General features: G+C 33.8%; 1 protein-coding gene and 1 pseudogene across 4 annotated transcripts; one reads left to right on the top strand and one right to left on the bottom strand.

The window, feature by feature from the left end:
• Positions 1–23,975, top strand: LOC102892104 (eukaryotic translation initiation factor 2 subunit 3, X-linked). Of its 4 annotated transcripts, XM_025048984.1 has the most exons (13): positions 1–155; positions 752–815; positions 1,537–1,664; positions 1,751–1,872; positions 2,522–2,616; positions 4,747–4,905; positions 6,510–6,644; positions 8,193–8,287; positions 8,602–8,746; positions 12,991–13,160; positions 15,982–16,154; positions 22,757–22,803; positions 23,562–23,975. In XM_025048984.1, exons 1-13 carry the CDS (start codon positions 87–89, stop codon positions 23,564–23,566), a joined length of 1,407 nt encoding a protein of 468 aa, XP_024904752.1. In that variant the 5' UTR covers positions 1–86; the 3' UTR covers positions 23,567–23,975. The 4 variants fall into 4 exon arrangements, with proteins under 4 accessions (XP_024904752.1, XP_006914997.1, XP_015447270.1 ...); XM_006914935.3 differs by lacking the exon at positions 22,757–22,803; XM_015591784.2 differs by lacking the exons at positions 15,982–16,154; positions 22,757–22,803 and having other exon boundaries at positions 8,705–8,746.
• Positions 5,679–5,779, bottom strand: LOC112482150 (annotated as a pseudogene).
• Positions 23,976–24,089: the final 114 nt, after the last annotated feature.

Raw genomic sequence — 24,089 nt, 5'->3', positions numbered from 1 at the left:
TCCCTCACGCCTCCTCTACGCCTCCCCCAGGGGGCCTGCGTACTGTCAGGCAACAGCCGGGGCGACTTTCTTCTTCTACCGGCAAGATGGCGGGGAGCGAGGCTGGTGTCATTGTGGGGCAGCCGCATCTCTCCCACCAGGATCTCGCTACTTTGGTAAGGTTTTGCTCAGGGAGGAAGCAGAGTGAGTTGGAGAGTAGGAGTGATAGGGCCTTCCGGGAGGATGAAAAGAGAGAAGACCGGGCTGTCTGGAGCTTGAGTTGGCCCGGGAGCAGGACGCCCTCAGCGGTGCACACAGTGCCACTTGCACCTCGCCAAGTCTGCGAGTTTGGGGTGATACTGTGAAATCTTGGGACCCGGACCTCTCAGAGTATTCGGCTGAAACACTTGTCGTTAAATGTCATTAAGGTCTTTACCTCTGGAGGTCTGAGAGGAGCAGCTGTTAAAACGCATTACAGTTTGCGCCTTTAAAAGACTGGGACGAGTCTGTTTGCACTCTGCTGCGCGCCAGTTTTAAAATTTGGGGCCTGGAACTGCCATTTCTCCTAGAGAATAGAGGAAGTAGTCGTCTCTTTCAAGTATAAGGCCTTTAGGACTTCTTGATGGTAAAATTCTGCCTCTGAAAAGGCTGCTCGTTACTTGCTTATAATCAGCAAGAAGTTGAATGGAGGCTGGCGAGCTGTAGATACTAAAATTGAAATCAAAGTCCTTTCTTTACCTGCGATAGTTTAAAATAAAATATTTTATTTCAGGATGTTACCAAATTGACTCCACTCTCACACGAAGTTATCAGCAGACAAGCCACAATTAACATAGGTAAGACTAAATGATTGCATGGCGTACTACAGTTCTGGAAGCCTGACTTGGCCGCTCTCCAGCAATAAATTTTAATCTCTTGTGCAAGAAATCTAATTATAGGAGGATTCCAATATATAAGGAATAGAGTTGAGCCCCAATAAGCACCTGCGAGAATAGAATTTCTGAACGTAAGCTTTTATTAAGTATTTTCCTTTTTTGACACCTTATAATTTAGAACTTACTTGATTGAGTGTAAACTTTGCATATTTTAGGGTCTGCAAAGAGTAGAACGTACAACTCAGTTATGAAAAAGTTATAAAACATAACACCACTCAAAGTATATTTAATTACTGTAATTAAACTGAGGTGGATTTCATGAATTCCTTTTTCTGTATCAGATTTTCATACGTACCTCACTCAGACTACTGGAAAGTTTTTTGGTGTACAAAATTCTGTGTTTTTTCTAGTTATTAAAATTGAAGGTAATCTTTTTTTGAGATTAATAAGTTGAATAACTTATTTAAATGTGGTTTTTAAACAAACTGGTCAGGTGCATGGAAAATTGTTTTCAGTAATGTTTCAGACAAAATTTTGTGTAGAAAATGATATGTTGAAGGAAAAACATGAAATCAGTTATACATTGCAACATTTGCTGTGAATTAACGGTTTCAGTTTTTCTAACTATACTGAAATATTAGGTGTAATTAGGTACATATATTAATGTTTTTGTTTTTTGTAGGTACAATTGGTCATGTTGCTCATGGAAAATCTACAGTTGTAAAGGCTATTTCTGGAGTTCACACTGTCAGGTTTAAAAATGAATTGGAGAGAAACATTACAATCAAACTTGGCTACGCTAATGCCAAGGTACATAATATATGATGGAAGTAGAAACCATTTTTCTTTGTCAGATATGTAGATAACAAATTCAGTCTTTTCACTGAAACTTTTAGATATATAAACTTGATGATACAAGTTGTCCTCGGCCTGAATGCTATAGATCCTGTGGAAGTAGTACACCTGATGAGTTTCCTGCAGACATTCCAGGGACCAAAGGGAACTTCAAATTAGTCAGGTAATTACTTTTGTGCTAAACATACTTTTTTGTTTTGTGCTCGTAAAACTGTTTAGTGTAGATGTTAAATCTAAACTTGATACAGATGCATTTTTGGCAAAATGTGGGTAAGCAACCTTGAAGAATGTTTTCTTGCAAGAGATTTACAGTTTACAAAGTTGCTTACTAACTTTCAAGAATGGATGTTATAGTTAAGGATAAATTGAAAGACCAATTATGTAAATCTAAGTTAAAATACAGACATGTGAGTTCTTTGAAGAATTAACATGTAAGTAGAATGAAATTATATCTGGTGGTTTCATTATCCGGACCTCTTTTGTCTGCAGTAGTGTTTCTGTTTTTTATGTAACAGAAGAACAAAGAAATTTTTAAATTATTTTTAACACTTTGGCTTATATCTCCATCTAATTTTGGAATGTCATTGCATGTCTTTGATTCATCCAGGTAATGTATGTGGGTTTTAGGGTTAATGAAGGAAAGTTAGATCATGAGGACATGAACATCTCGTTCAAAATTCTAGAAACATTAAGCTTTGTAGCCACTTTACAGCAAGATTTATTATTTTTGAAGTGATTTGACTAAGAATTTATGATTTGTGTGTTTAAGTGTTAATTGATCTTAAATCTGGTTGTTATATTTTGATTGTTAGACATGTTTCCTTTGTTGACTGTCCCGGCCATGATATTTTGATGGCTACTATGCTGAATGGTGCAGCTGTGATGGATGCAGCTCTTCTGTTGATAGGTAAATATTGGAATTGGTTTGACAAATCAGTGCAGAGCTAACTTAAGATAGAGTATTTAAAGGGGAACTAGAGCTTTTCGTGGCCATAAACGGGAACTAACAGATCATCCAGATTAACATCCATGCTTACCAACTGTCATAAAATACTGAGCAGGGTGAACCTGGGGCTTGTGAGATTTCTTATAGTGGTACACTCAAAAGAATTATTTTTAAGTCAACAGTGCATTTTTGTTAGTATTTTTATTTAACTTTTTTATAAAAGTGTAGCGGGGTAGTTATTTTTCAGTGTCTCTAGGCTGCCCACTGTAATATCAATACAATAGTTTTTTTAGGCAGAAATCCCATTCCTATGAAATGCTAAAGTGAAAGCTTGCATGGAGGTCTTCAAAGCTAGTGTTGTGTTTTCTTTCCTTTATCCTCTGTCAGGAGATTTTGTTGGAAGCTACATGGAGTTTGTGCCAAATGTAAAATTGGGGGGCACTATATTTGTACATCTACACAAAAAATTGTATTTACCACTTTTACTTCTGAGACCAACTGCAAGTTCAGTGAGTTCTCTTAACCAGAGATCCTCAACATTTTTGGCACCAGGGATCTGTTCACGGGCTCACCCATTGCTCACCTCCTGCTGTGTGGCCTGGTTCCTTAATAGGCCACAGTATCAATCCATTGTCTCAGGTCTGTAAGTTGTTAAACTCACAGAGCTCACTGAAAGCTGTACATTCACAATTGTTTATTGTAGAAAAAAGATGCAGATTAAGGTCTCTAAATGAAGAAGAGATGCATAGGACAGAGTCCAGGAGAGTTCTAAACATGTAGCTTTTATTGCCCTCTTTCTGTGGACCAAGAAATTACTCTTCTGGTTTTAATGTGTAACATTGTACATAAAATACTGCCAGCTAAGGAATCTCACCTGAGTTTCAGTGTTCACAGGTTTTATTGAGGTTCATGTAGGAATAAGTGACCAATTGCCCATATGGTTCATTTTAGCCTAGAAGACAGGCCTTAGTTCCCAAACCCCTATCCTAAATCATTTGAGAATTAAATGGATGAAATTAGTCTTTCTGGTTGGAACAGTCAGCCCCTGCTCTGAATAAGGATTTATCAGGGATTATATGGCTTATCTTTTAGAAGCCCAAGGCAAGGCCACATAATTTACTACACAAGGCTATCCTGTCACATGGTCAGGTACAAGACTACTGAACATCACAAATTGGGGAAGATAATCGTTGGGGTGCTAAACACATACATCTTGATAGTACATTGCTGGTGGTTCTTTCAGATAGTGTTTTTTCCTTTTGTTAATAAATAGCTGTATTTACTCTGTGTTGCTCTGTAACAGAATACCTCAGAACCTGGTAACCTAAATGTTTGTTAGGGTAACATGATGGAATGACATTAAATCAGTTTCTAGGGCTCATGAATTCACAGTAATCTGACAGCAGGGGCTAGTGCTCAAGATTTGTCTAGGGTCAAAGAGACTGATTTTAAGTTCATGTGTTGCCCAACTGTCTTGTTGACATGACATCAACACTTTTATAAAAAAGTTTTGACAGACAGTGAGCTTCCAAGTTGGAAGCCATAGTCTCTGTAACCTAACTTAAGAAATGTTACTGCTTTTGTAATATTCTCTTCTTTAGAACTAAGTTTGTAGATTCATTCCATACTTAAAAGGAAGGATTTTACAAGGATATGAATACCAGAAGGTAGGGAATACTGGGGGCCATCCTTGTGGTTAGCTACAATCTTAGACTTGGGTTATTGGGTAGACTTCATTAAACAACTTCCCCCTGAACTATACTGTAGCTAGACTGGGCCAGACTATCCCAAAGACTGCATAGAAACAGGAGGATATGTGTTATGCCTGAGTAAAAGCTATCAGTAGCCTCTGAAAGAAGCCAAATTTCTTGATTGCAGGCATTGTGCTTAGAGTTAGGAATAGGAGTTAAAAGACCTTGGAGAATGCAGAGAAATCAGTTTTGGATTTGAAACAGGGATATACAAAGACATTTGACAGTGGTGTCCAGGAATTTGCTTTGAGTAGAACATTTAAAAGTCTCTTAGAGACCAGCAAATGTTACTAATCATTTTGTTTGATTTGTCTTTTTTAATTTTTCATCATCAATTTAGCTGGTAATGAATCTTGTCCTCAACCTCAGACTTCTGAACACCTGGCTGCCATAGAAATTATGAAGCTGAAACATATTTTGATTCTACAAAATAAAATTGATTTGGTAAAAGAGAGTCAGGCCAAAGAGCAGTATGAACAGATTCTTGCATTTGTACAAGGTAAATACCTGTAGTAGTTAATAAACATGTGAATCACTTTGAGAGGCTTGTAGTCCAGATATCAGCGTGGTGAATTTATGGGGTGTAACCCTATTTCTCTATTTTCAACATGTTTGTTGCTTTTATCTATCTGATAGAGAAGCAGTGAAATCTCTCAATTTGATGTGCTGAAAGTGTTAGCAACTCAGGGGTCCTTGCCCCTCTCAGAATAGAAATTGAGTGGGTGAAGAATTTTACAGACAGAAACATTATTAAAGTGAAACTTGATGTACTAAGGGAGCACACTCCAGAGGAGCGTGACTCCTCAAGGATTTTAGGCACCGTGTTTTATGGGCCCTTGGAATTAGGCTTGGGTACCTTTAATTATAAGTTTTCCTGGAATGGGGAGAGGATTTTCGAGAATTGGGTTGCCAACCTCTTTTTGTTTATAGTAAGAGCTGCACCAGCTCTCTCATGGTGCTGGTAGCTGTGTCATTTAGTATGGTAATGAGGCCAGGTCTAACTGGTGAGCATGCATGGTTTGGGGGACTTTTCCTAAATCCAGTGACATTGCTGTTGCAGTTACTGTTCCAACCAATTTTTTTTTCATTGGTGGGAAAGTATGGCTCAGGATTGCTTCCCTGGTGACAGGTTTTGGCTACATGACTACTCACTGTGAAAGTACATGTTTGCTAGAAAAGTTGTGTTCTATAAATGTTACCAATTGGGATCCCCTCCCCCCCCAATGAAAACATTTTTTTTTTTTAAAAGTGTAACAACTTTCATAACAATAAAAATATACAGAAAACTTCAAAAATTTGTATATCATCCTTGCATAGGGGCATGTTAATCTTTTATTCTTTAATTTTAATATATGTGCTGCCAAAGCAAGCACCAATTAGATGTTTTTAAAACTTTCGCTGTGATGATGAAATGAAAGAAAGCATCTTTATTTGTTGGTTGGTTTTCTAATTATTCTGATATTTTCTTTTCAATGAGTATCTATTTCCAGAAATGAGACTGACAATGATTTCTTTATCTAAAATGTTCTGTTTTAATTTGGGATAAAACATTGCGGATTTTATTTTTGACATTTGATTTCATTTTTACTTGTTAGAAAGTTTGGCTCTGTTGGCCCTATAATGTATTGAAAGGAAAAAGTAGCCTATAAAATCTTACTCGCTTTGGTTCATTCCATTCACAGCTTGTTTGACATTTAATTGATAAAGATCAATTTTGTGTGTGCCAGCAATCTTGGATAAGTAAGGGGTCTGTAATTTTCTGTGGATACTTAACTGGAGATTAAATTACATGTTTCTGGAAATTTTTTCAGTTATCAAAGTTTCTTTCCCAGTAGTGCTAGTATTTATTTCTTGAAACACTTTTATTCTCTATTATAGATACTAATCTAACTTTATAATTTTTCCCTTAACAAGAATAGTGTTCATTATTAGAAGGAAAAACAAAATATTGTGATCTTTCTAAACAGAATGATCGATCAACTTTTTATGTATTGCTGACACTGTGTGGGGATATTAAGATAGCTATTTTAGTAATTTTAAGTTTTATGTAACATGTATACAACGGTTTGTGGAATTTTGATCTTTCTGAATTTTGTCATATAGGTACAGTCGCAGAAGGAGCTCCTATTATTCCAATTTCTGCTCAGCTGAAATATAATATTGAAGTTGTCTGTGAGTATATTGTTAAGAAAATTCCCGTACCTCTAAGAGACTTTGCTTCAGAACCCCGTCTTATTGGTAAGGTCTTAATCTGTTAACCTTTAATTGTTGACCACTTTTGGCATTGTCGATTTTGTTTTTAAGGATGTCTATCATTATTTACTCTTTGTTCAGAGGTGTTAATAAATTACAATATTCATATGCTTTTTTAATTAAAATAGGAATGAGTTTATGAAAACCAAAGGCAACATATCATCTTGAATTCAAAGTGAAATGAAAGTGAATACGTTAAAATATTTTGTCTCAGGTTGTATTGGCAGTGCTAATTTAGATGAGGACATAATCCTGAATAAAACAGGAACATTAACTTTTTTTTGCTATGTATATGGTATATTATGTGATCAAGATTGGAGTAATAGTATGTTCTTTAGGAAGAGAGAGTTTCAGAAACAGGATATTAGAACTTTTGTACAAATGATTTTAGCATTCATTAATGAAGATTTTCATCTTTTACCTTAATTTTTTATGGTACCATTATTGATTTAATTTGATTAAATTTTTGGTTCTTGCACACAAGTTTATAGGAGCCTTTCCAAAATACACATTTCAGGCTTTGTCCAGGCTCCTGATTTTTTGATGGAAAATGTTTTGTTGTGTGAATGTGAGATACATCCTTAGTTAGGTATCACTATTCTCAAGGTTATGTAATCTAAGAATTACTTTGTGTTTTTACAACTGAATTTTTGTTGTAGAAGTCACCTAATGTATAGGTATATAAAGAAAAATTCTGTACTGCAACACTGATGCAAGCATTTATATTTCCATAGCTCTCTCTTATTAAACATTTATGTATGTATATAGTTTTTTTAAATGAGAGAGGTTATACTCTGGAGAATAATTTTGTAGCTACTTCTTTTTCTTAATAAAATGTAAGGGTCATTGTTTTAGTTTGCTATAACAAAAATACTACATAATGGGTGGTTTGAACAGCAGAAATTTATTTCCTTACAATTATGGAAGAGGAAGTCTGAGATCAATAGGTTGGCAGATTTGGTTTCTCTTGAGGTCTTTCATTGGCTTCCAGATGGCCACGTGATGCTTTGCTCTTATGTGGTCTTTCTTATGTTTGTGCATCCCTGGTATATACTGGGTGTGTCCACATTTCCTCTTAAAGGAACTGGTCATATTGGATTAGAACTCAGTGTCATCATTTTGTTTTGTTTACCTGTTAAAGGCTTATTTTCAAATAGTCATATCTGAGTTAGGTGTTAGGACTTCAGCATGAATGGGGGTGTGGGAGGGATATTACGGCCCAGAACTGTCATTCCTTTATAGAACTTTTTACATATGTATGTTTGTGTATACGTATATGTACATATTTATATGAGTGTATGTATATGTAGTGTGTGTTCTTTTGTAGTACATTGTACTATATATCATAGATAAAGCATAAACATATCACGTAATTGTCTTTATTTTCATTTTTCCAGAGTCAGCTTTGTTCTAGATTTCAAGTGGCTACACTGTAGAAAATCTAACAAATATTTCTTTTTGTAAATATTCTCATAAATAAATATTTCTTCTAAATAACAGGTTTCTTTCCTTTCTTCCCTATCCCCTTTTCAGTCATTAGGTCTTTTGATGTCAACAAACCTGGCTGTGAAGTTGATGACCTTAAAGGTGGTGTTGCTGGTGGTAGTATTTTAAAAGGAGTATTAAAGGTAAAGTGAATTTTAAACTCTTCTTATCCAGTAACATAAAATTAAAAATAAAATTTTAAATATTTATACTTTCTTTACTATTTTGTATTTTAAATATGTCTTGTCTAAATTGTAGGTTTCTTAATAAGTGATTGCTTAATAATTGTTAGTTACTCTTGTACATTTTAAAATTTTTATTCTTTTTAAAGTTATGCTTAGAATTACTATTCCAATAGGAGTATCTTCTCAGTTTAGCGGTCTACCATTTAGGACTTTTCCCATGTTAATGGTAATTGTGTTGTCCCACACATTTTAATTATTCACTTATGTTTCAGGTGGGCCAGGAGATAGAAGTCAGACCTGGTATTGTTTCCAAAGATAGTGAGGGAAAACTTATGTGTAAACCAATATTTTCCAAAATTGTGTCACTATTTGCAGAACACAATGATCTTCAGTACGCTGCTCCAGGGGGTCTCATTGGTAAGAAAGAATCTTACTTTTTGTGTGAAATTAATTATCTCAAAGTGCATGTCTCTAGATGTAGGAGTATGATGGGCAAGTCTATATGGTTAAGTTGTTGGCTTTACAAGATGGCTTCATGTGTCTTTTTAAAAAATAGTTTTGTAGATAGTATATTTAGATTTCATTTATAGAATTAAGTTCAACAATAATTTTGTGATTTAGCATTTATTGTATATTGCTATACTCATACTGTTTTTGGTTGCTTTTTAAAAATCAGAATTAGGGTTTTTATTTTTATTTTTTAATAAATTTATTGGGGTGACATTAGTTAAAAAAAATTAAATTGGTTTCAAGTTTAAAAATATATTTTACATCATATGTATATTACATTGTGTTTTCACGACCCAAAGTCAGATCTCGCTTTGTCATCATATATTTGACTCCCGTAAACTTTAATACAGACTGAACATCATCTATTAGTTAATTTGTGCCCAAATGTGTATTTATTATTGTGTCAACTAATAGGTTCCTGGGATCCTTATCTTATTTCTGATCTTAGAGGGAAGGTTTTACTTTTTCACCATTAAGTATGATGTTACTGTGAGGGTTTGTCATATATAGTCTTTGTTACGTTCAGGGACTTCCCTTCTTTACCCACTTTATTTTATAAAGTGGAGGCTCCATCTTGTTAAATGCATTTTCTGTATCTCGTGATCATATGATTGTTTATCTTTTATTTGTATAGTGTATCACATTAGTTGAATTGTGTTTGTGACCCTGGGATGAAGCCACTTGATTGTGATATATAATCTTTTTAATGTATCATTTAATTTGCTATTTTGTTTAGATTATCTGCATCTATATTCAACAGAGATATTGGTTTATATTTTCTTTTTTTATGTGTTATCTTTACCAGATTTTGGTATTATGGTGATGTTGGCCTCATAAAATGAGTTAGGAAGTATTGCCTCTGCAATTTTTTTGCAAGAGTTTGAGAAGAACAGGTATTAAATCTTTGAATGTTTGTTAGAATTCACTGGTGAAGCCGTCTGGTGATGGCCTTCTACTTTTAGGGAAGTTTTTGATGATTGTTTCAATTTCCTTACTGTTGATAGGTCTATTTAGATTTTCTAGATTTCCATGGTGATTTAATTTACAAAGGTTGTACACTTCTAAGAACTTGTCCATTTCTTCTAGGTTATCGAATTTGGTGTCATATAATCTTTTGCAGTATTCTTGTATGATCCTTTGTATTTCGGTGGTATCTGTTGCAACTTCTCTTTCATTTCTGATTTTGTATGTGTCTTTTTTTCCCTTAGTGAATATAGCCAGGGGTTGTCAGTTTTATAAATCTTTTCATTAACCAGCTCTCTGTTGCATTAATTTTGTCTATTCTCACTTTCATTTATTCTCTAATTTTTATTATTACCTTCTGTTCCATGTGCATTAGAAAAGAATTTGTATATTGGGATTGAAAGCTCTGCAAATGTTCATTATGTTTAATTAGTCTAATATGTAATTTAAGGTTGATATTTCCTTATTGCTTTTCTATTTGGATGATCTATTTATAGCTGACAGTGGTGTAATTAGGTCCCTACTGTAATTGTTTGTGTCATTTTATTCCTTTAGTTCTGTTAGTATTTGCTTAATATATGTTGGTGTTCCCTGGTTAGGAGCATATATATTGGTAAGTGTTATGTCTTCTTGATGTATCAATGTCCTTTATCATTATGAGTACCTGTCATCGTCTCTTGGTACCTTTCTTTTCTTGAAGTCATCAGATACACATATGGACATTTTGCTCATATTTATGTACTTTTTTCCTTCTTAGAGAAGTTTCTCTAACATTTACTTGCTTGGTGGTGATGAACTCTTTAGAGATCAGGCACATTCAGGGTAATATGGCTGTAGACTATGAACTCCTTTAGCTTTTTCTTGTCAAGGAAGCTCTTTATCTCTTTGATTCTAAATGATAACTTTGTTGAGTTGGGTAATCTTAGTTGGAGTTGAGTAATCTTAGTTGTAGATCTTTGCTTATTATCACTTTGTATATGTCCTGCTAATTTCTTTTGGCCTGCAGTGTCTATTGAGAAATCAGTTGACAGTCTTATGGGAGATCTCGTGTAGGTAACTGACTTTTTCTTTCTGCTTTTAAGATTTTTTATTTGTTTTCAGCTTTTGGCATTGTAATTATGATGTGTCTTGGTGTGAGCCTCTTTGGTTCATCCTCTCTGCACTTTCTGGACTTCTATGTCTATTTCCTGCTCAGCACTTTCTGGACTTCTATGTCTATTTCTTTCTCAGGTTAAGAAAATTTTCAGTAATTATTTCTTCAAATAAATTTTAAATTTATTGCTTTCTCTCTTCTCTGGTACCCCTATGATGAGAATGTTGTTATGCGTAATGTGGTTTCAGAATTTCCTTAGACTATCTTTATTAAAAAAGTCTTTTTTCCTTTTGCTGTTCTGATGATTTTCTGTTGCCTTATCTTCCAAATTGTTAGCTTGATCTGCTTTATCTAATCTACTGTTGATTGCTTCTAGTGTATTCTCTTTTCAGTTATTGTATTCTTCATGTCTGACTGGTCCTTATTATGGTTTCTGTGTATCTTTTTGTGCTTACTATTTCTCTGTTAAAGTTTTAACTTAGTTTGTCTTTTCTTCCTCTAAGTTCTCTGAGTCCTTACAACCTTATTTTGAATTCTGTATGCTTGCCTCCATTTCATTTAGTTCTTTTTAATATTTTTTTCTTTGAGTTTTGGTCTGTTCCTTCATTTGGGACAAGTGTCTTTGCCTCCCCACATTGGCTGCCATCCTTGTTTCTTTCTATGTGTTAGGTAGGGCTGTTCTATCTCATGGTCTGGTAAAGTGGCCTTATTTGGTAGGTGTCTCATAGGGCTCAGTGGCACACTCTCCCTTGTCTCATGAGTGGGGTGCTCCAGAGGTGTCCCTGTATGGATTGTGTGTCTCTTGTGAATTGAGCTTTAATTGCTGTTGGCTTAATAGTGGGTGAGGTTGACCCTCAACATGATCGCTGTCCACAACCACAGTGTGGGCTGACCCTGTAAAGCTGGATTTGCCCCAGTGGAATTTGTTGCTTGCCAAAACAACCCTTTGGGTGTACTATTTATGGAGCTAATTGGGAGCTTTCGTTGTGGTCTGAAGCCGATCACCAGCTTTGTTGGTTCTTGGGTTAGACTCCAGTGCACAATGTGAAGAATACCTGTGTTGGAAATTGTGGGGACATCTCTTCTGGGCACTGGAACCCTGGGATGGGGAGCCTGATGGGGAGCCTTTTGAGAAACGTCTGCAGCCAAGACATCTCTCCAGATTCTCAACTACCACACATGGGTGTGAGACCAGCCCATCTTGCATCTCTACTCCTACCAGTCTCACTTTGGCTTCTGTGTATCCTTGGTCATAGGACTTCTGCTTAGCTAGACTTCAGCTGGTTCTCAGTAATGGTTGTCCTATAATTTAATTGTAATTTTGACGTCAGGGGAGAAGGCGATCACAGAGCTTACCTACTCCTCCAGAAGGCCAGACAGTTTTTTTGTTTGTTTGTTTATTTTATTAATAAATGCTCCACAGATTGCGGCAAACTTTTGGGTAAATTTCAGAGGTTTGAAAGTTTTTCTGAAATTTTTTGTGTCCTTTTTTTTTATGGAGAACAGTTTGGGGAAGCTTTTACTCCACGATTTCACTGACATCTTTTTGCTATGTATTTATTTTCTCCAGTCTGTCTTTATTATTAAAGTTACCAGTGTATGATTGTGGATATTTTTATTTTAATGAACAGCTAAATTCAGGGAATATTTTCATATAACTTTATTGGACCAGTGCACAAATATGTAAGTAGAACAATGTAATAACAACCATGTATTCCTGCCATGAGCATTAACAATTGCCAATTTTATTTCTGCAAATTAATTATTATGAACTTTGTGACTTTCTATCTTTATTAAGATGGAGTATCTTATATGAAATTCATTTTGAATAGGGTAGGTATTTTATTTGCTTTTACATTCTATTCAAGAATATCTTTTTAGTTTTAAAATTTAAACTTGTTTCCAGTGTTCTCATTTTTTAAAAGCAGGATTTTGTACGGATATCTTATGCAATTTTGATTATGTAGCTGTTAATAGGGTATAATCATGATACAACTGGATTAAAATCTATAGCTACATGTTGTACTGGTTTGACTGACTTTACCTTTGTAAAATTTCAGTAAGTAGTTAGAATACATTTTTTATTTTATATCAGGAGTTGGAACAAAAATTGACCCTACTTTGTGCCGAGCTGACAGAATGGTGGGACAGGTGCTTGGGGCAGTTGGAGCATTACCAGAAATCTTCACAGAGTTGGAAATCTCCTATTTCCTACTTAGACGTCTTCTTGGTGTACGCATGGAAGGAGACAAAAAAGCAGCAAAGGTAAATGCTTTTTATGATTAGAAAATACAGATAAAGTTTGATGTTTTAAACGGTTTCATTCTTTTAAAATTAAAAAGGAATTACAAAAAAATTAATAATTAGAAATTTTCTATATGGCAACCAGCCATAAACAAAGTCAGAATTTTTTAAATTAAATTTATTGGTATGACTTTGGGTAATAACATTACATAAACTTCAGGTGTACACTTTTATTATACAATATCTGTATTATGTGTTAGCCCAAAGCCTAATCTCCTTCCACCACTGTTTATCTGACCCCCTTTGCCTGCTTCGTCATCCCTTGTATTGCAGTTGCCTGATAACCACTATTCTGTTGTTTGTGTCTATGAGTTTTTCTTTGTTCATTTGTTGCCCTTTGTTTAATATCCTACATGTGAGAAAAATCATATTTTTTTCCGTCTGACTTACTTTATTTGGCATGAAACTCTGAAGATCCATTTACCTTTTCACAAATATCAATATTCTGTCTTTTTTACGTCTTAGTAATATTTAGATATTTTCTTTATCTAATCATCTATCTATGGGAAGAGCACTTGGGATGTTTCTATGTCTAGGCCACCATGAATAATGCTGCTGTGAACATCAAGGTGCATATATCTTTGTGATTAAATATTTTCAAGTTTTTTGAGTAGATACCCCGAAGAGGAATTGCTAGGTCATATGTTAATGCTAGCCTTAATATTTTGAGCCTCCATGTTGTTTTCCACAGTGGTTGTACCAATTTCCCATTAGCAGTATATGAGGGTTCCTTTTTCCCCACTTTTTGTTACTTGTCCTGTTGATGACAGATATTCTAAAAGATGTGAGATGGTATCTCATTTTGGTTTTGATTTGCATTTCCCTAATAGCTTAGTGAAGGAGAGCATTTTTTTATATGTCCATTGGCCACTGGTATGTGGAAAGGTGTCTGTTCTGTTCAGGTCCTCTGCCCATTCTTTTTTGTTGGATTGTTTGTTTTTTGTTGTTGAATTGTATGATTTCTTTGTATATTTTGGTTATTAGCCCTTAATCAGAGACATCATTTGCAACTATCTTTTATTCAGTTGGTCGCTGCTTTGTTTTGTTGATGGTTTCTTTTGCTATGCAGAAGCTTTTTACTTTGAGTTAGTTCTATTTAGTTATTTTTCCTTTTACTTTCATTGCCTTTGAGGTCAAATTCATAAAGTCCTCTCTAAAAACAAGGTCTTTGAGTTTAGTACCTTGAGTTATTTCTGTACAATTTATTGTTTCAAGTCTTTTATCCATTTGGAGTTAATTTGGTGTATGGTGATAGATAGCAGTCTAGTTTCATTCTTTTGTATGTTGCTTTCCAGATTTCTTTGCACCATTTATTAAAGAGGTATTCTTTTCCATTGTATGTTTATTTGCCTGTATATACGGGGATTTATTTCTGTGCTCTCAGTTTTGATCCACTGGCCTATTTATCTGATTTTCTGCCAACACCATGCTGTTTGGATTAATGTTGCTTTGTAGTACAATTTGAAGTCAGGCAGTTTGATACCTGCAGCTTTATTCTGTTTTCTTAGGGTTGCTTTGGCTATTTGAGGTTTTTTGTGGTTCTATACAAATTTGAAGATTTCTCTATTTCTGTGAAAATTTTTTTTAAAAGTTTACATCATCTATTGTACAGACTTACTATTTCTAGTATACAAGTAACTTTAAAAGGAGACTTAAGATTTGATTGACAGAGATTCAGGGAACAGCACTCATAATTTTGAGAAAGTATAAATTTATAACATTTTTATATATTAGTTTGGTGTTAGTTAACCAAAATTTTAAATGTATAAACTCTGTCCCAGCATTTCACTTCAATAGCTGTTAAAAATATGCCATTTAAAAAAGAATTAAATACAGAATAAATTTTGAATTAAAAGATCTGAAGTTATAGATAGGTTCTGGAGAGAAATAAGTGGCAAAAAGCATTGTAGAATCCTATATTAACTTTTTAAAACTGGGCCTTTTATAGTTACAAAAAATCTCTTTACCTTTTACCACCATGAAATTCTATTCTCCAGTTTTTATTTAGGTTTTACTAATGATTGAGGTGATATTAAAGAGTTTATTTTTGTGTATTCAATCTTAGATTATTATCCTCCCTATTATAATATCTAAATTTTGTAAGTACAAGGTCACAAAGTCCTTTTCTTATTAAGAAAAAATTATAGTCATGAAAAAGCAATAGAAATTGTTTTGAATGTGAGATATGTGCTTATAAACCTTGTATTTGTTATTTTTGGGGGAACTCCTTTACGAAAGATTTATATTTTTTTATTTCGACTTTTAGTGGAACGTAAAGCCCTTAAAAATATTGATTTGCACTTGAGTGTTAGGCTGTTAGTGTAAGCAACAGCAATAAGCAGTATGGCATCTAATAATTAGTTTGTAGAAAGTGTTACCCAGTTTTATAGAGATCAGAAAGTTTTATTTAGTTTCTGTTATATGAATAGAATCCACTTAACTATTGTATTTTTTGTGTCTGGCTGTATTTATTCAAGAAATTTTGTAGTTTTTCTAGCATAAGCCTCTTCAGAATTTTAAGAATTTGACTGATTTATGCTGTATTTAATTTAAAGCGCAACCTTATTGAGTGCTAAATAAACCTTTTCTTTTGACACCAGTATATATATATATGTAATTCAAATCCCATTATAACGTAATTTGTGCAGAATTTATTTTGTCTCTCTTAGTGTCCTTATTTCTGGCAATATTTGTTAAATTCTCATTTTATGTTTCTCTCATTTTGTTTTGGAAAGCATGTTGTCAGTTTGGGGGTTTGTTTTTTCTTAATTTATTTTCCTAGGTGCAAAAGCTATCTAAGAATGAAGTGCTTATGGTGAACATAGGATCCCTGTCGACAGGAGGTAGAGTTAGTGCAGTCAAGGCCGATTTGGGCAAAATAGTTCTCACTAATCCTGTGTGCACGGAAATAGGAGAAAAAATTGCCCTTAGCCGAAGAGTTGAGAAACACTGGCGGTAAGTTTGTCAGTTTTGTTACTATCTAATGAAGAAAAACAGGGTATATTCTAGTAGTATATTAATTCTTAATGGTGTTTATGTACATGGACAAACACACAAATACAATTTTTTCCTGGAATTTACTAGTTTTTATGGCTGTAACTTTCAGCTGTATATTTGGACAACTGAAACCTGTATTTTCAACCTTGATTAAGCTACAGTTCACTTTTTTACTCCAGGTACTGAAGCTGGCTTTTCTTTAATCTCCAAAATAGTCTATAAAAATATTAACTCATAATAAATCTGAAGTTTTAGTTGTCTTTGATAGGAAATCACCTTGCTCTTTTACACATGAATATTTTTGCTTGAGTTGATCTTGATTTTAAGGATAGCAAATATTATTTCTTCTTTCTAACTCTGTGTCTTCTCTACACTTACCATTTAGTTTTCCCTCTTTCCTGTTTCTCTCTTAAATGTGTCCAGTAGTGATATTCATACATATGCACATTTGTAAACATATAATTAAGTGGTTTTTTAAACCACTGAGTAGGTTGCACAAATTGGATCTTTATAAATATTCAGTGTTTATTTCCTAAGAATAAGGATATTCTCTGACACAGCTAGTTTAGGAATTTTAACATTGACAAGTTCGTAAAACCGGCACTCTATTCCAGTTGTGTTGCTTCATCTCAGATTGTTCTTTATTATGTGTTCCTTACTCAAACCTGGATCACACATTTTATTTCCTTTTTATGTTTTTGTGATCTCTTTTAATATGGAACTTCTTTATTCTTTTTTTGGTCTTAATCTGAATTGACATTTAACAATACAAGCCAGTTTATTTGTGGAATGGTACTCAATTTGAGTTTGTGTGATATTTTCTCTAATTAAATTGAGGTTATGTATTCTAGTCTAGAATGCTATTTAGGTAGATGGTGGTGTGTTATCAGAAATCACATTCACTGGCATATAATGCTGGGTGAGGCTAATTTTGTTCACTCAGTCAAGCTGTCTGATGTCCGTGTTCTAAAGTTTCTTTTTACACTTCCAACAAAAAAGCATTTTATACAGAGAATTTTTGAGACTCTGCAAATAACATGTTCCTCATCAAATTGCCCTTCTCTTTTACATTTGATTATTCTTGACGAGGGATAGCAAAATAGTATTTCTTTCTGTCACTTGCTTACATTTGTAATTTGACTTTCCCTCTTTCTTATTTATATACTTATTTCTTAATAAGTACATATTCAAAGGTGTTCACTCAGTAGATTATGATTCCTTCCTATTTGTTTTTATTTTGATACACGTAATCCATATTGGCCAATACGATTATCTTCCAGCTTATTTCTGCATTCTTTTAAAATGATTCCATCTGTTTTTGAGCATTATATACTTTCTGGTACATAGTGTCTGGGCTTATCTTATGCTGGACCTTCCCTAAGCCATTTATTTTTCCATGTTTGGAAACCAAGATATTGATGAACATACTCTTTGGTTCTGTGCTTCTGAGCTTTTTCAGTTGTTGGAACTAGGAAATGTGTACTCTTCTAAATCCTTGACTCCTGGTTGTCTCTTTGATTCTTCTCAGATTAGTTACTGAAAATATTTTTTCCATTCCGATGACATCATTATAACCCCAAATTGTATTATTTTATACTTATTAAGTTGTTTAAAGACTCATGCTTAAGTTTTCCTTTTTCAATGACATTATTTCAGTCACCCGTGGTTCTCTAGCAGCCTTCATTATTCAATCTTTCCTGAATACCAGGCCCCATGATGATCTCTCATCATTTATCATCTGTAAAATTTATTAACTTGTTACTAATATCTTAAAAGTGAAGTTTGTTACCTTTTAAATTACTAATTCTGCTTTCTGCTGACTTGTACTCATTTGAATTTACTGTTTCCCCTAACATGATTTTTGCAGTATGTAAGAACAAATAACATACAACTTCCAAAGTCCTTTACTAGGGTACATTAGTTAGTATGAATGGCACATTGCCAAAATTAAAATAGGTTTTAAAAACAAAGGATCTTTTTGTTACTGCTTATTATATTATAAGAGAATTATGTTAGACTTTATGTGAAAATTTTAAAATACATTGCTTAGAGGAACTAATAGAACATTTGAAATATCTGTCGCCTCATATTCCTTTTAATTGTGCTAAAATACACCTAACAAAATTAACCATCTTAACCATTTTTAAGTGTACCATTTATTGATACTTACTACAGTCACGTTGTTTTGTAACCTTCATTAGAATACATCCTCAAAACTCTTTGTCTTGCAAAATTGAATCCCTGAACCCGTTAAACAAGAACTCCAATTTTTCTGTATCCCAGTATTGGCATATTGCATTTTACTTTCTGTTTCTTTGAGTTTGACTGCGTACCTCATGAAAGTAGCATCATAAAATATTTATCCATTTTTTTTTTGCTGGTTTATTTCAATTAACATAATTTCTGCAAGTTTCATTATGTTGTAGCATATGTCAGAATTCTTTTTATTTTTAAGGCTGAATAATATTCCATCACATGTTTGTAAAACATTATTTTTTACAGACATGTTTCATTTTTTTCTTAACACTTAACTGCTTTCACTTTTTGGGCATTGTGCTTGATGCTATGAACACGATTTTACAAATATCTATATTAATCATGTGCTGTCTCAATTCTTTTAAGGTATGTACTCAGAATAGATATTGCTGGATTGTAATGTAATTCTGTTTATAATTTATTATAATTGGGAATTTCACACATTCTGTTTACTTAGGTGCTGCCCATAAATTTTAGTATGTTGTGCTTATATTTTCATTTCTCAAGATATTTTCTCATTTCTCTTATGCTGTTGTTGTGGAACTTAAGGATTTTGCCACTTGGGGTGCTGTTTTCAAGAACAAGGCCTGGTTATCATTAGGTGGTTTTATTTATTTTCAGCAAGTAAGGGAGACAGGGATTCACATTCCAAAGGTTTGTCTCCTTATAGAAGGCTTAGCCATTGCTTTATATACACTATTTGGTTAATTACATGTTGAATTCTTATTTGCAGTGGCCTCAACTTACTCCGTTGTGTCAGGCTCATTGCAGGCTCATCCTAAGCTCATCTGGTTATAGCTGTGTCTGCAAAATACTGTGATACATTTTAACATTTACCAAGGATAGCATTTAGTAAGAACTGTCCAGACCTTGAGACCCATATCCTCTCTAACACTTTCTTCAGTGGCCCATTGATCGTTGAAGAGTAGGTTGTATAATTTTTGCATACAGGTATACTACAGACATATTGCTTGTAGGTTCAATTCCAGACCACTGCAATAAAGGAAATATCAAAATAAGGCAAGTGACATGAATTTTTTGATTTCTCAATGCATATAAAATTTACATTTAGACTGCATTGCAGCTGTTAAGTGTGCAACAGAATTATATTTTAAAATATGTACATATCCTAATTTAAAAATGCTTTGCTGCTAACAAGTGCTATCATCTGAGCCTTAAGTGAATTATGTTATCTGGTAGTAAAAGGTCTTGCCTCAGTATTAATGACTGCTGAGTACTTAAGCTTGAGGTGGCAACAATGACGTTTGCTGCATCTATTGACACTTCTTTTAATTTAAACACTTGGAGGCCTGAGTAGGGATATTAACTGGCCTAAGTTCAGGACTGTTTCTCAGGGAATAGGGAGGCCTAAGGAGAAAGAGAAAGACTGGGGAACACTGGATTAGTAGAGCACAGACATTTATCAATTAAGTTTACCCTGTGGGTGATGCCTCAAAACAATTAAAATAGTAACAATAGCTATCACGGATCACCATAAAAATAATAATGAAACGTTTGAAATATTGGGAGAATTTCCAAAAGCTGACACAGAAACATGAGGTGAGTAAATATTTTTGGAAAATGTCATTGATAGACTTGCTTGATGTTTTCTTGTGTCCTTTCTCTTTTTCTTTAGTGAGTCTGGCCAGGGGTTTGTCAATTTTATTAACCTCAAAGAATCAGCTCTTTGTTACATTTATTTGTCCTTTTTTTGTTGTTATCAATTTTATTTATTTCTGCTTTACTTTTGATTATTTTTTCCTTTCTGCCAACTTTAGGCTTCATTTGTTCTTTCTTTCTCAGTTTTTTAAGATGAAGCACTAGGTTGTTTATTTGGGCTCATTCTTGTTTTTGGAGGTAGGCCTGTAATGACATTAACTTTCCTCTTATGACTGCTTTTGCTGTGTCCCAAAAGTTTTGATATTTTATACTATCATTATCATTTGTTTCTATATATCTCACAATCTCTCTTTTTATTTTTTTTCTGGCCCAGTTATTCTTCAGTAGCATGTTAAATCTCCATGTATTTGTGGTTCTTCCTGCTTTCTTTTTACAGCTGATCTCTAGCTTCAAAGCATTATGATCAAAGAATATGGTTGGTATGATTTCAACCCTCTTACATTTGTTGAAGCTATCTCTTGTGTCCCAGTATGTGGTTTATTCTGGGGAATGTTCCATGTGCACCAGGGAAGGATGTATAAGCAGCTGTTTTGGGATGGAAGGCTCCATAAATGTCAATTATGTCCAGTTGGTCTAATGTGTTATTTAAGGATGTTATTTTTTTTATTGATTTTCATTTTGGATGATCTGTCCATTTCTGACAGTGGGGTATTTTTAGGTCCCCTACTACGAAAGTGTTTTGGTCTGTTTTTCCCTTTAGTTCTGTTATCAATTGCTTTACATATTTCAGGGCTCCCTGATTGGGAGCATAGATATTAATAAGTGTTCTGATGAAATGTACTTCATTGTCTCTTACACGTTTTCCCAGAAAAGTTTATTTTGTCTGAAAGTAGCATAATCACTCCTGCTTTCTTTTGGTTACTCTTTTTATGAAATATCTTTTTCCATTTCTTTCCTTTTAATCTATGCATGTTCTTAGATGTAAGGTGTTTCTTAACCTAGTTAGCCAATCTGTATCCTTTTATCTATCTGCATTTGGAGTAGTTATGTATATGGGTAAACTTATTCTTGCCATTTTATTACCTGTTTTCTGTATACAGCTTTTTTTATCTCTCATTTCCTTGCTTATTATTTTTCTATGTTTAGTTGATTTTTTTGTAATGGCAAATTTTGATTACCTTCTTATTTTAAGATCTATCCATGCACTTATTGTTGATGTCACAAAGAAAATACATCTTTACGTATCAATACCTATTTACATAGATTTATCATCCCTTTTTATATTTTTATTTCGATTCTGTGCACCAAATTAATACAGGCTACGATAATGGGCCATGTATTTCCCTTTACCAAGTGAGCATTATATTTTATAGGGTTTTGTGTTGGCTGTCTATCATTTCATTTCATCTTGAAAATTTCCGTTAGCTTTTCTCATGATAATGAATTTTCTTAGCTTTTATCTGTGAAAGTTCTGATTTCTCCTTCACTTTTGAAAATAGTTTTTCAATTTTGCCAGACTTTTTTATTCTTTTAGCACTTAGGCTGCATTATCCCACTGTTTTTTGGCCTGCAAGGTTCTACTGAGAAATCCACTGAAAATCTCGTGGAAGCTTCTTTATATGTACTGATTTTCTTTCTGGCTGTTTTCAGAGTCTTTGTCTTTGACTTTACACAGTTAGATATGTATTGATAGAGTTTTCTTTGGGTTTATCCTAGTTGGAATTTTTTCAGCTTCTTGAAATTATTCATTACTTTTCTAAATTTTTGGAAAATTTCAGTCATTATTTCTTCAGATAATCTCTGTACCCTCTTTTGATGGTGTCTATAATCTCTCAGTTGGTTTTCCCTTTTCTTCATTCTCTTTTCTTTTGCTTCTGAGACCCTTAGCTGTTTGCTGATTCTGTGTCAGACCACTGTTATCTACCTAGTAAGTTTTTCAATTGTCTATGTATTTTTTGACTTGAGAATTTTATTGTTTTTTTTTCTTTTTCTTTTTTTTAAAATAAAATCTATGTTTAATTCTCATTTTGTTCATATATTATTTTTCTTATTTCGTTCAGGTGTTCTCATTTGCCTCTGACCATATTAAGATAGTTGTTGCAAACTCTTTCTCAAGGGAGTCCAAGGCCTGTGCTTCTTTAACGTTGGTTTCTATTTAGTTATTTTGAGTGGGTCGTGTTTCATGTTCCCCCATGTCTTCGTGATCCTTAGTGTATTTTATTTTAAATTGACATTTTAAAAAAATAGCCACCTCTTCCAGTCTTTGTAGACTGACTAGGTAGGAAAAGACCTCCACAGCATCAAGACTTATGATCTTTTGTGGCCTTTCCTACCAATATGTATCTTCATTGGAGCTATGTGTTGTTTTTTCCAGCCATGCAGTATACTCAGATTAAGTCTTAATTTCCCCGTTTCACCATTTTTTTTTTTATTCAAGCTTCTTTTACTGTACTCTGTTCATAGTGTCTTGCCCAATGCACTTGTGATCGCCAATCCTTTTGAAGCTTTCACTTACCATAGTACTACACTACTGACTCAAATGTCTGCAACCTGATATGCAAATCTGTCACACCTCTCTCAGCACTCTGAGTCAGGCAACATAGAAACTAGTCAGTCCATTGAGTAGACCCCGAGACAAGGCAGAACTTTGAAAATGAGTTTCACTTTTTTCTTCTGTCCCACAGGAGGAACCAAGAATTGGTTGGCTTCTTCTCAGATATGCCACCATTGGGTAAACAAAATACTACAAATTTCCTTCCATTTTGAGTGTGGCTTTTTCTTGGTTAGGTATTTTCTTGGTTGCTGCAGATCAACAAAACAAGTTTGTCAGTGTGTTATTTACTTGGAAAAGAATGGCCGGAAACCTTCAAATCCACCATTTTTGCTAATTTTCCTGCTTCCCTTATGTTCTTTAGAATTATAGTTTAACCCACATTTAAGTGGGGTTTGTTCTAGAAGCTAAAGTTGAAATGAGGTAGCAATCTAGTCTGGTCATTGACTAGAGCAGATGTTTTACCTCTGCTATTGAGAGTAATATGTTTTTTACTTCCCTTCACTTTTTTCCCTTTAAAGCTATTGTAATCTGTTGAGGTGCTATATTTATCCAAGGAAATAGTATTGATGAGATTTTTTTTTTTTTATTTATTATGTTGATGTGATTTGTCTTTTGGCATGGTTCTTCAGGAGGACCTAGAGTACTCTTATATGTTGATTCTGAATGGGTACAAATTTTTTTTTAAATAGAAAGATGAACGTATTTATGGCAGCAACTTTTTGTTAGCTTTTCTTGTCATTTACGCTGTAGAAATAAAGAGATAAGGCTTCAGGAATATAAGGACATAATATGGACTTTTCTTTATAGAGGAACTTGTTATGGGAACAAGTTTGAATTTACAGGATAGTGAAGTAAAATCAGTTATATCAAAATTTTGTGGTAATGCTAATTAGATGAATTTAAAATTCATGATTTTTAAAATTTTCATTTTGCAGTTTAATTGGTTGGGGTCAGATAAGAAGAGGAGTTACCATCAAGCCAACAGTAGATGATGACTGAAGAATATCAGTTAAAAAATACATTTGGATGAAGTCACATTTCTTTTAACATAGGGACTAATTTCAAAGAAACACTGGGAAATACATTTCACAGCTCATTAGTTGTAAGGTTATTCTTATTTTTTGTGAAGAAAACTTAATCTACTGTAATAAATATTAGGATCTACACCAAATGTCAAAATTGGCCTATTGATAGATTTAATCCACATTTTAGCAGAAATTGATCTTTGCTAAATGTTACATTTGTACATCAATTCAAGTTTGAAATGAAATTGCTGTTAGAACCAGCCCTTGCTGTAGTGCATATACCACTGAACCTGTTTGAAATAAAAGTTTTTCTTCTTATTTTTCCATGATGTCTTTTGAGTATTTCCAGGCTTGAAGGGCTGTTGAACTAGTGAAATCATTGATGACACAAAGTCTCCTTCTAAACCACCTCCCTTTTTACCATATATATTATTTTGC

This window comes from Pteropus alecto, unplaced genomic scaffold (assembly GCF_000325575.1).
Source record: "Pteropus alecto unplaced genomic scaffold, ASM32557v1 scaffold1566, whole genome shotgun sequence".
NCBI lineage: Eukaryota > Metazoa > Chordata > Mammalia > Chiroptera > Pteropodidae > Pteropus > Pteropus alecto.
Note: the sequence above shows the minus strand (reverse complement) of the source record. Positions and strands in the feature narration are given on the sequence as shown.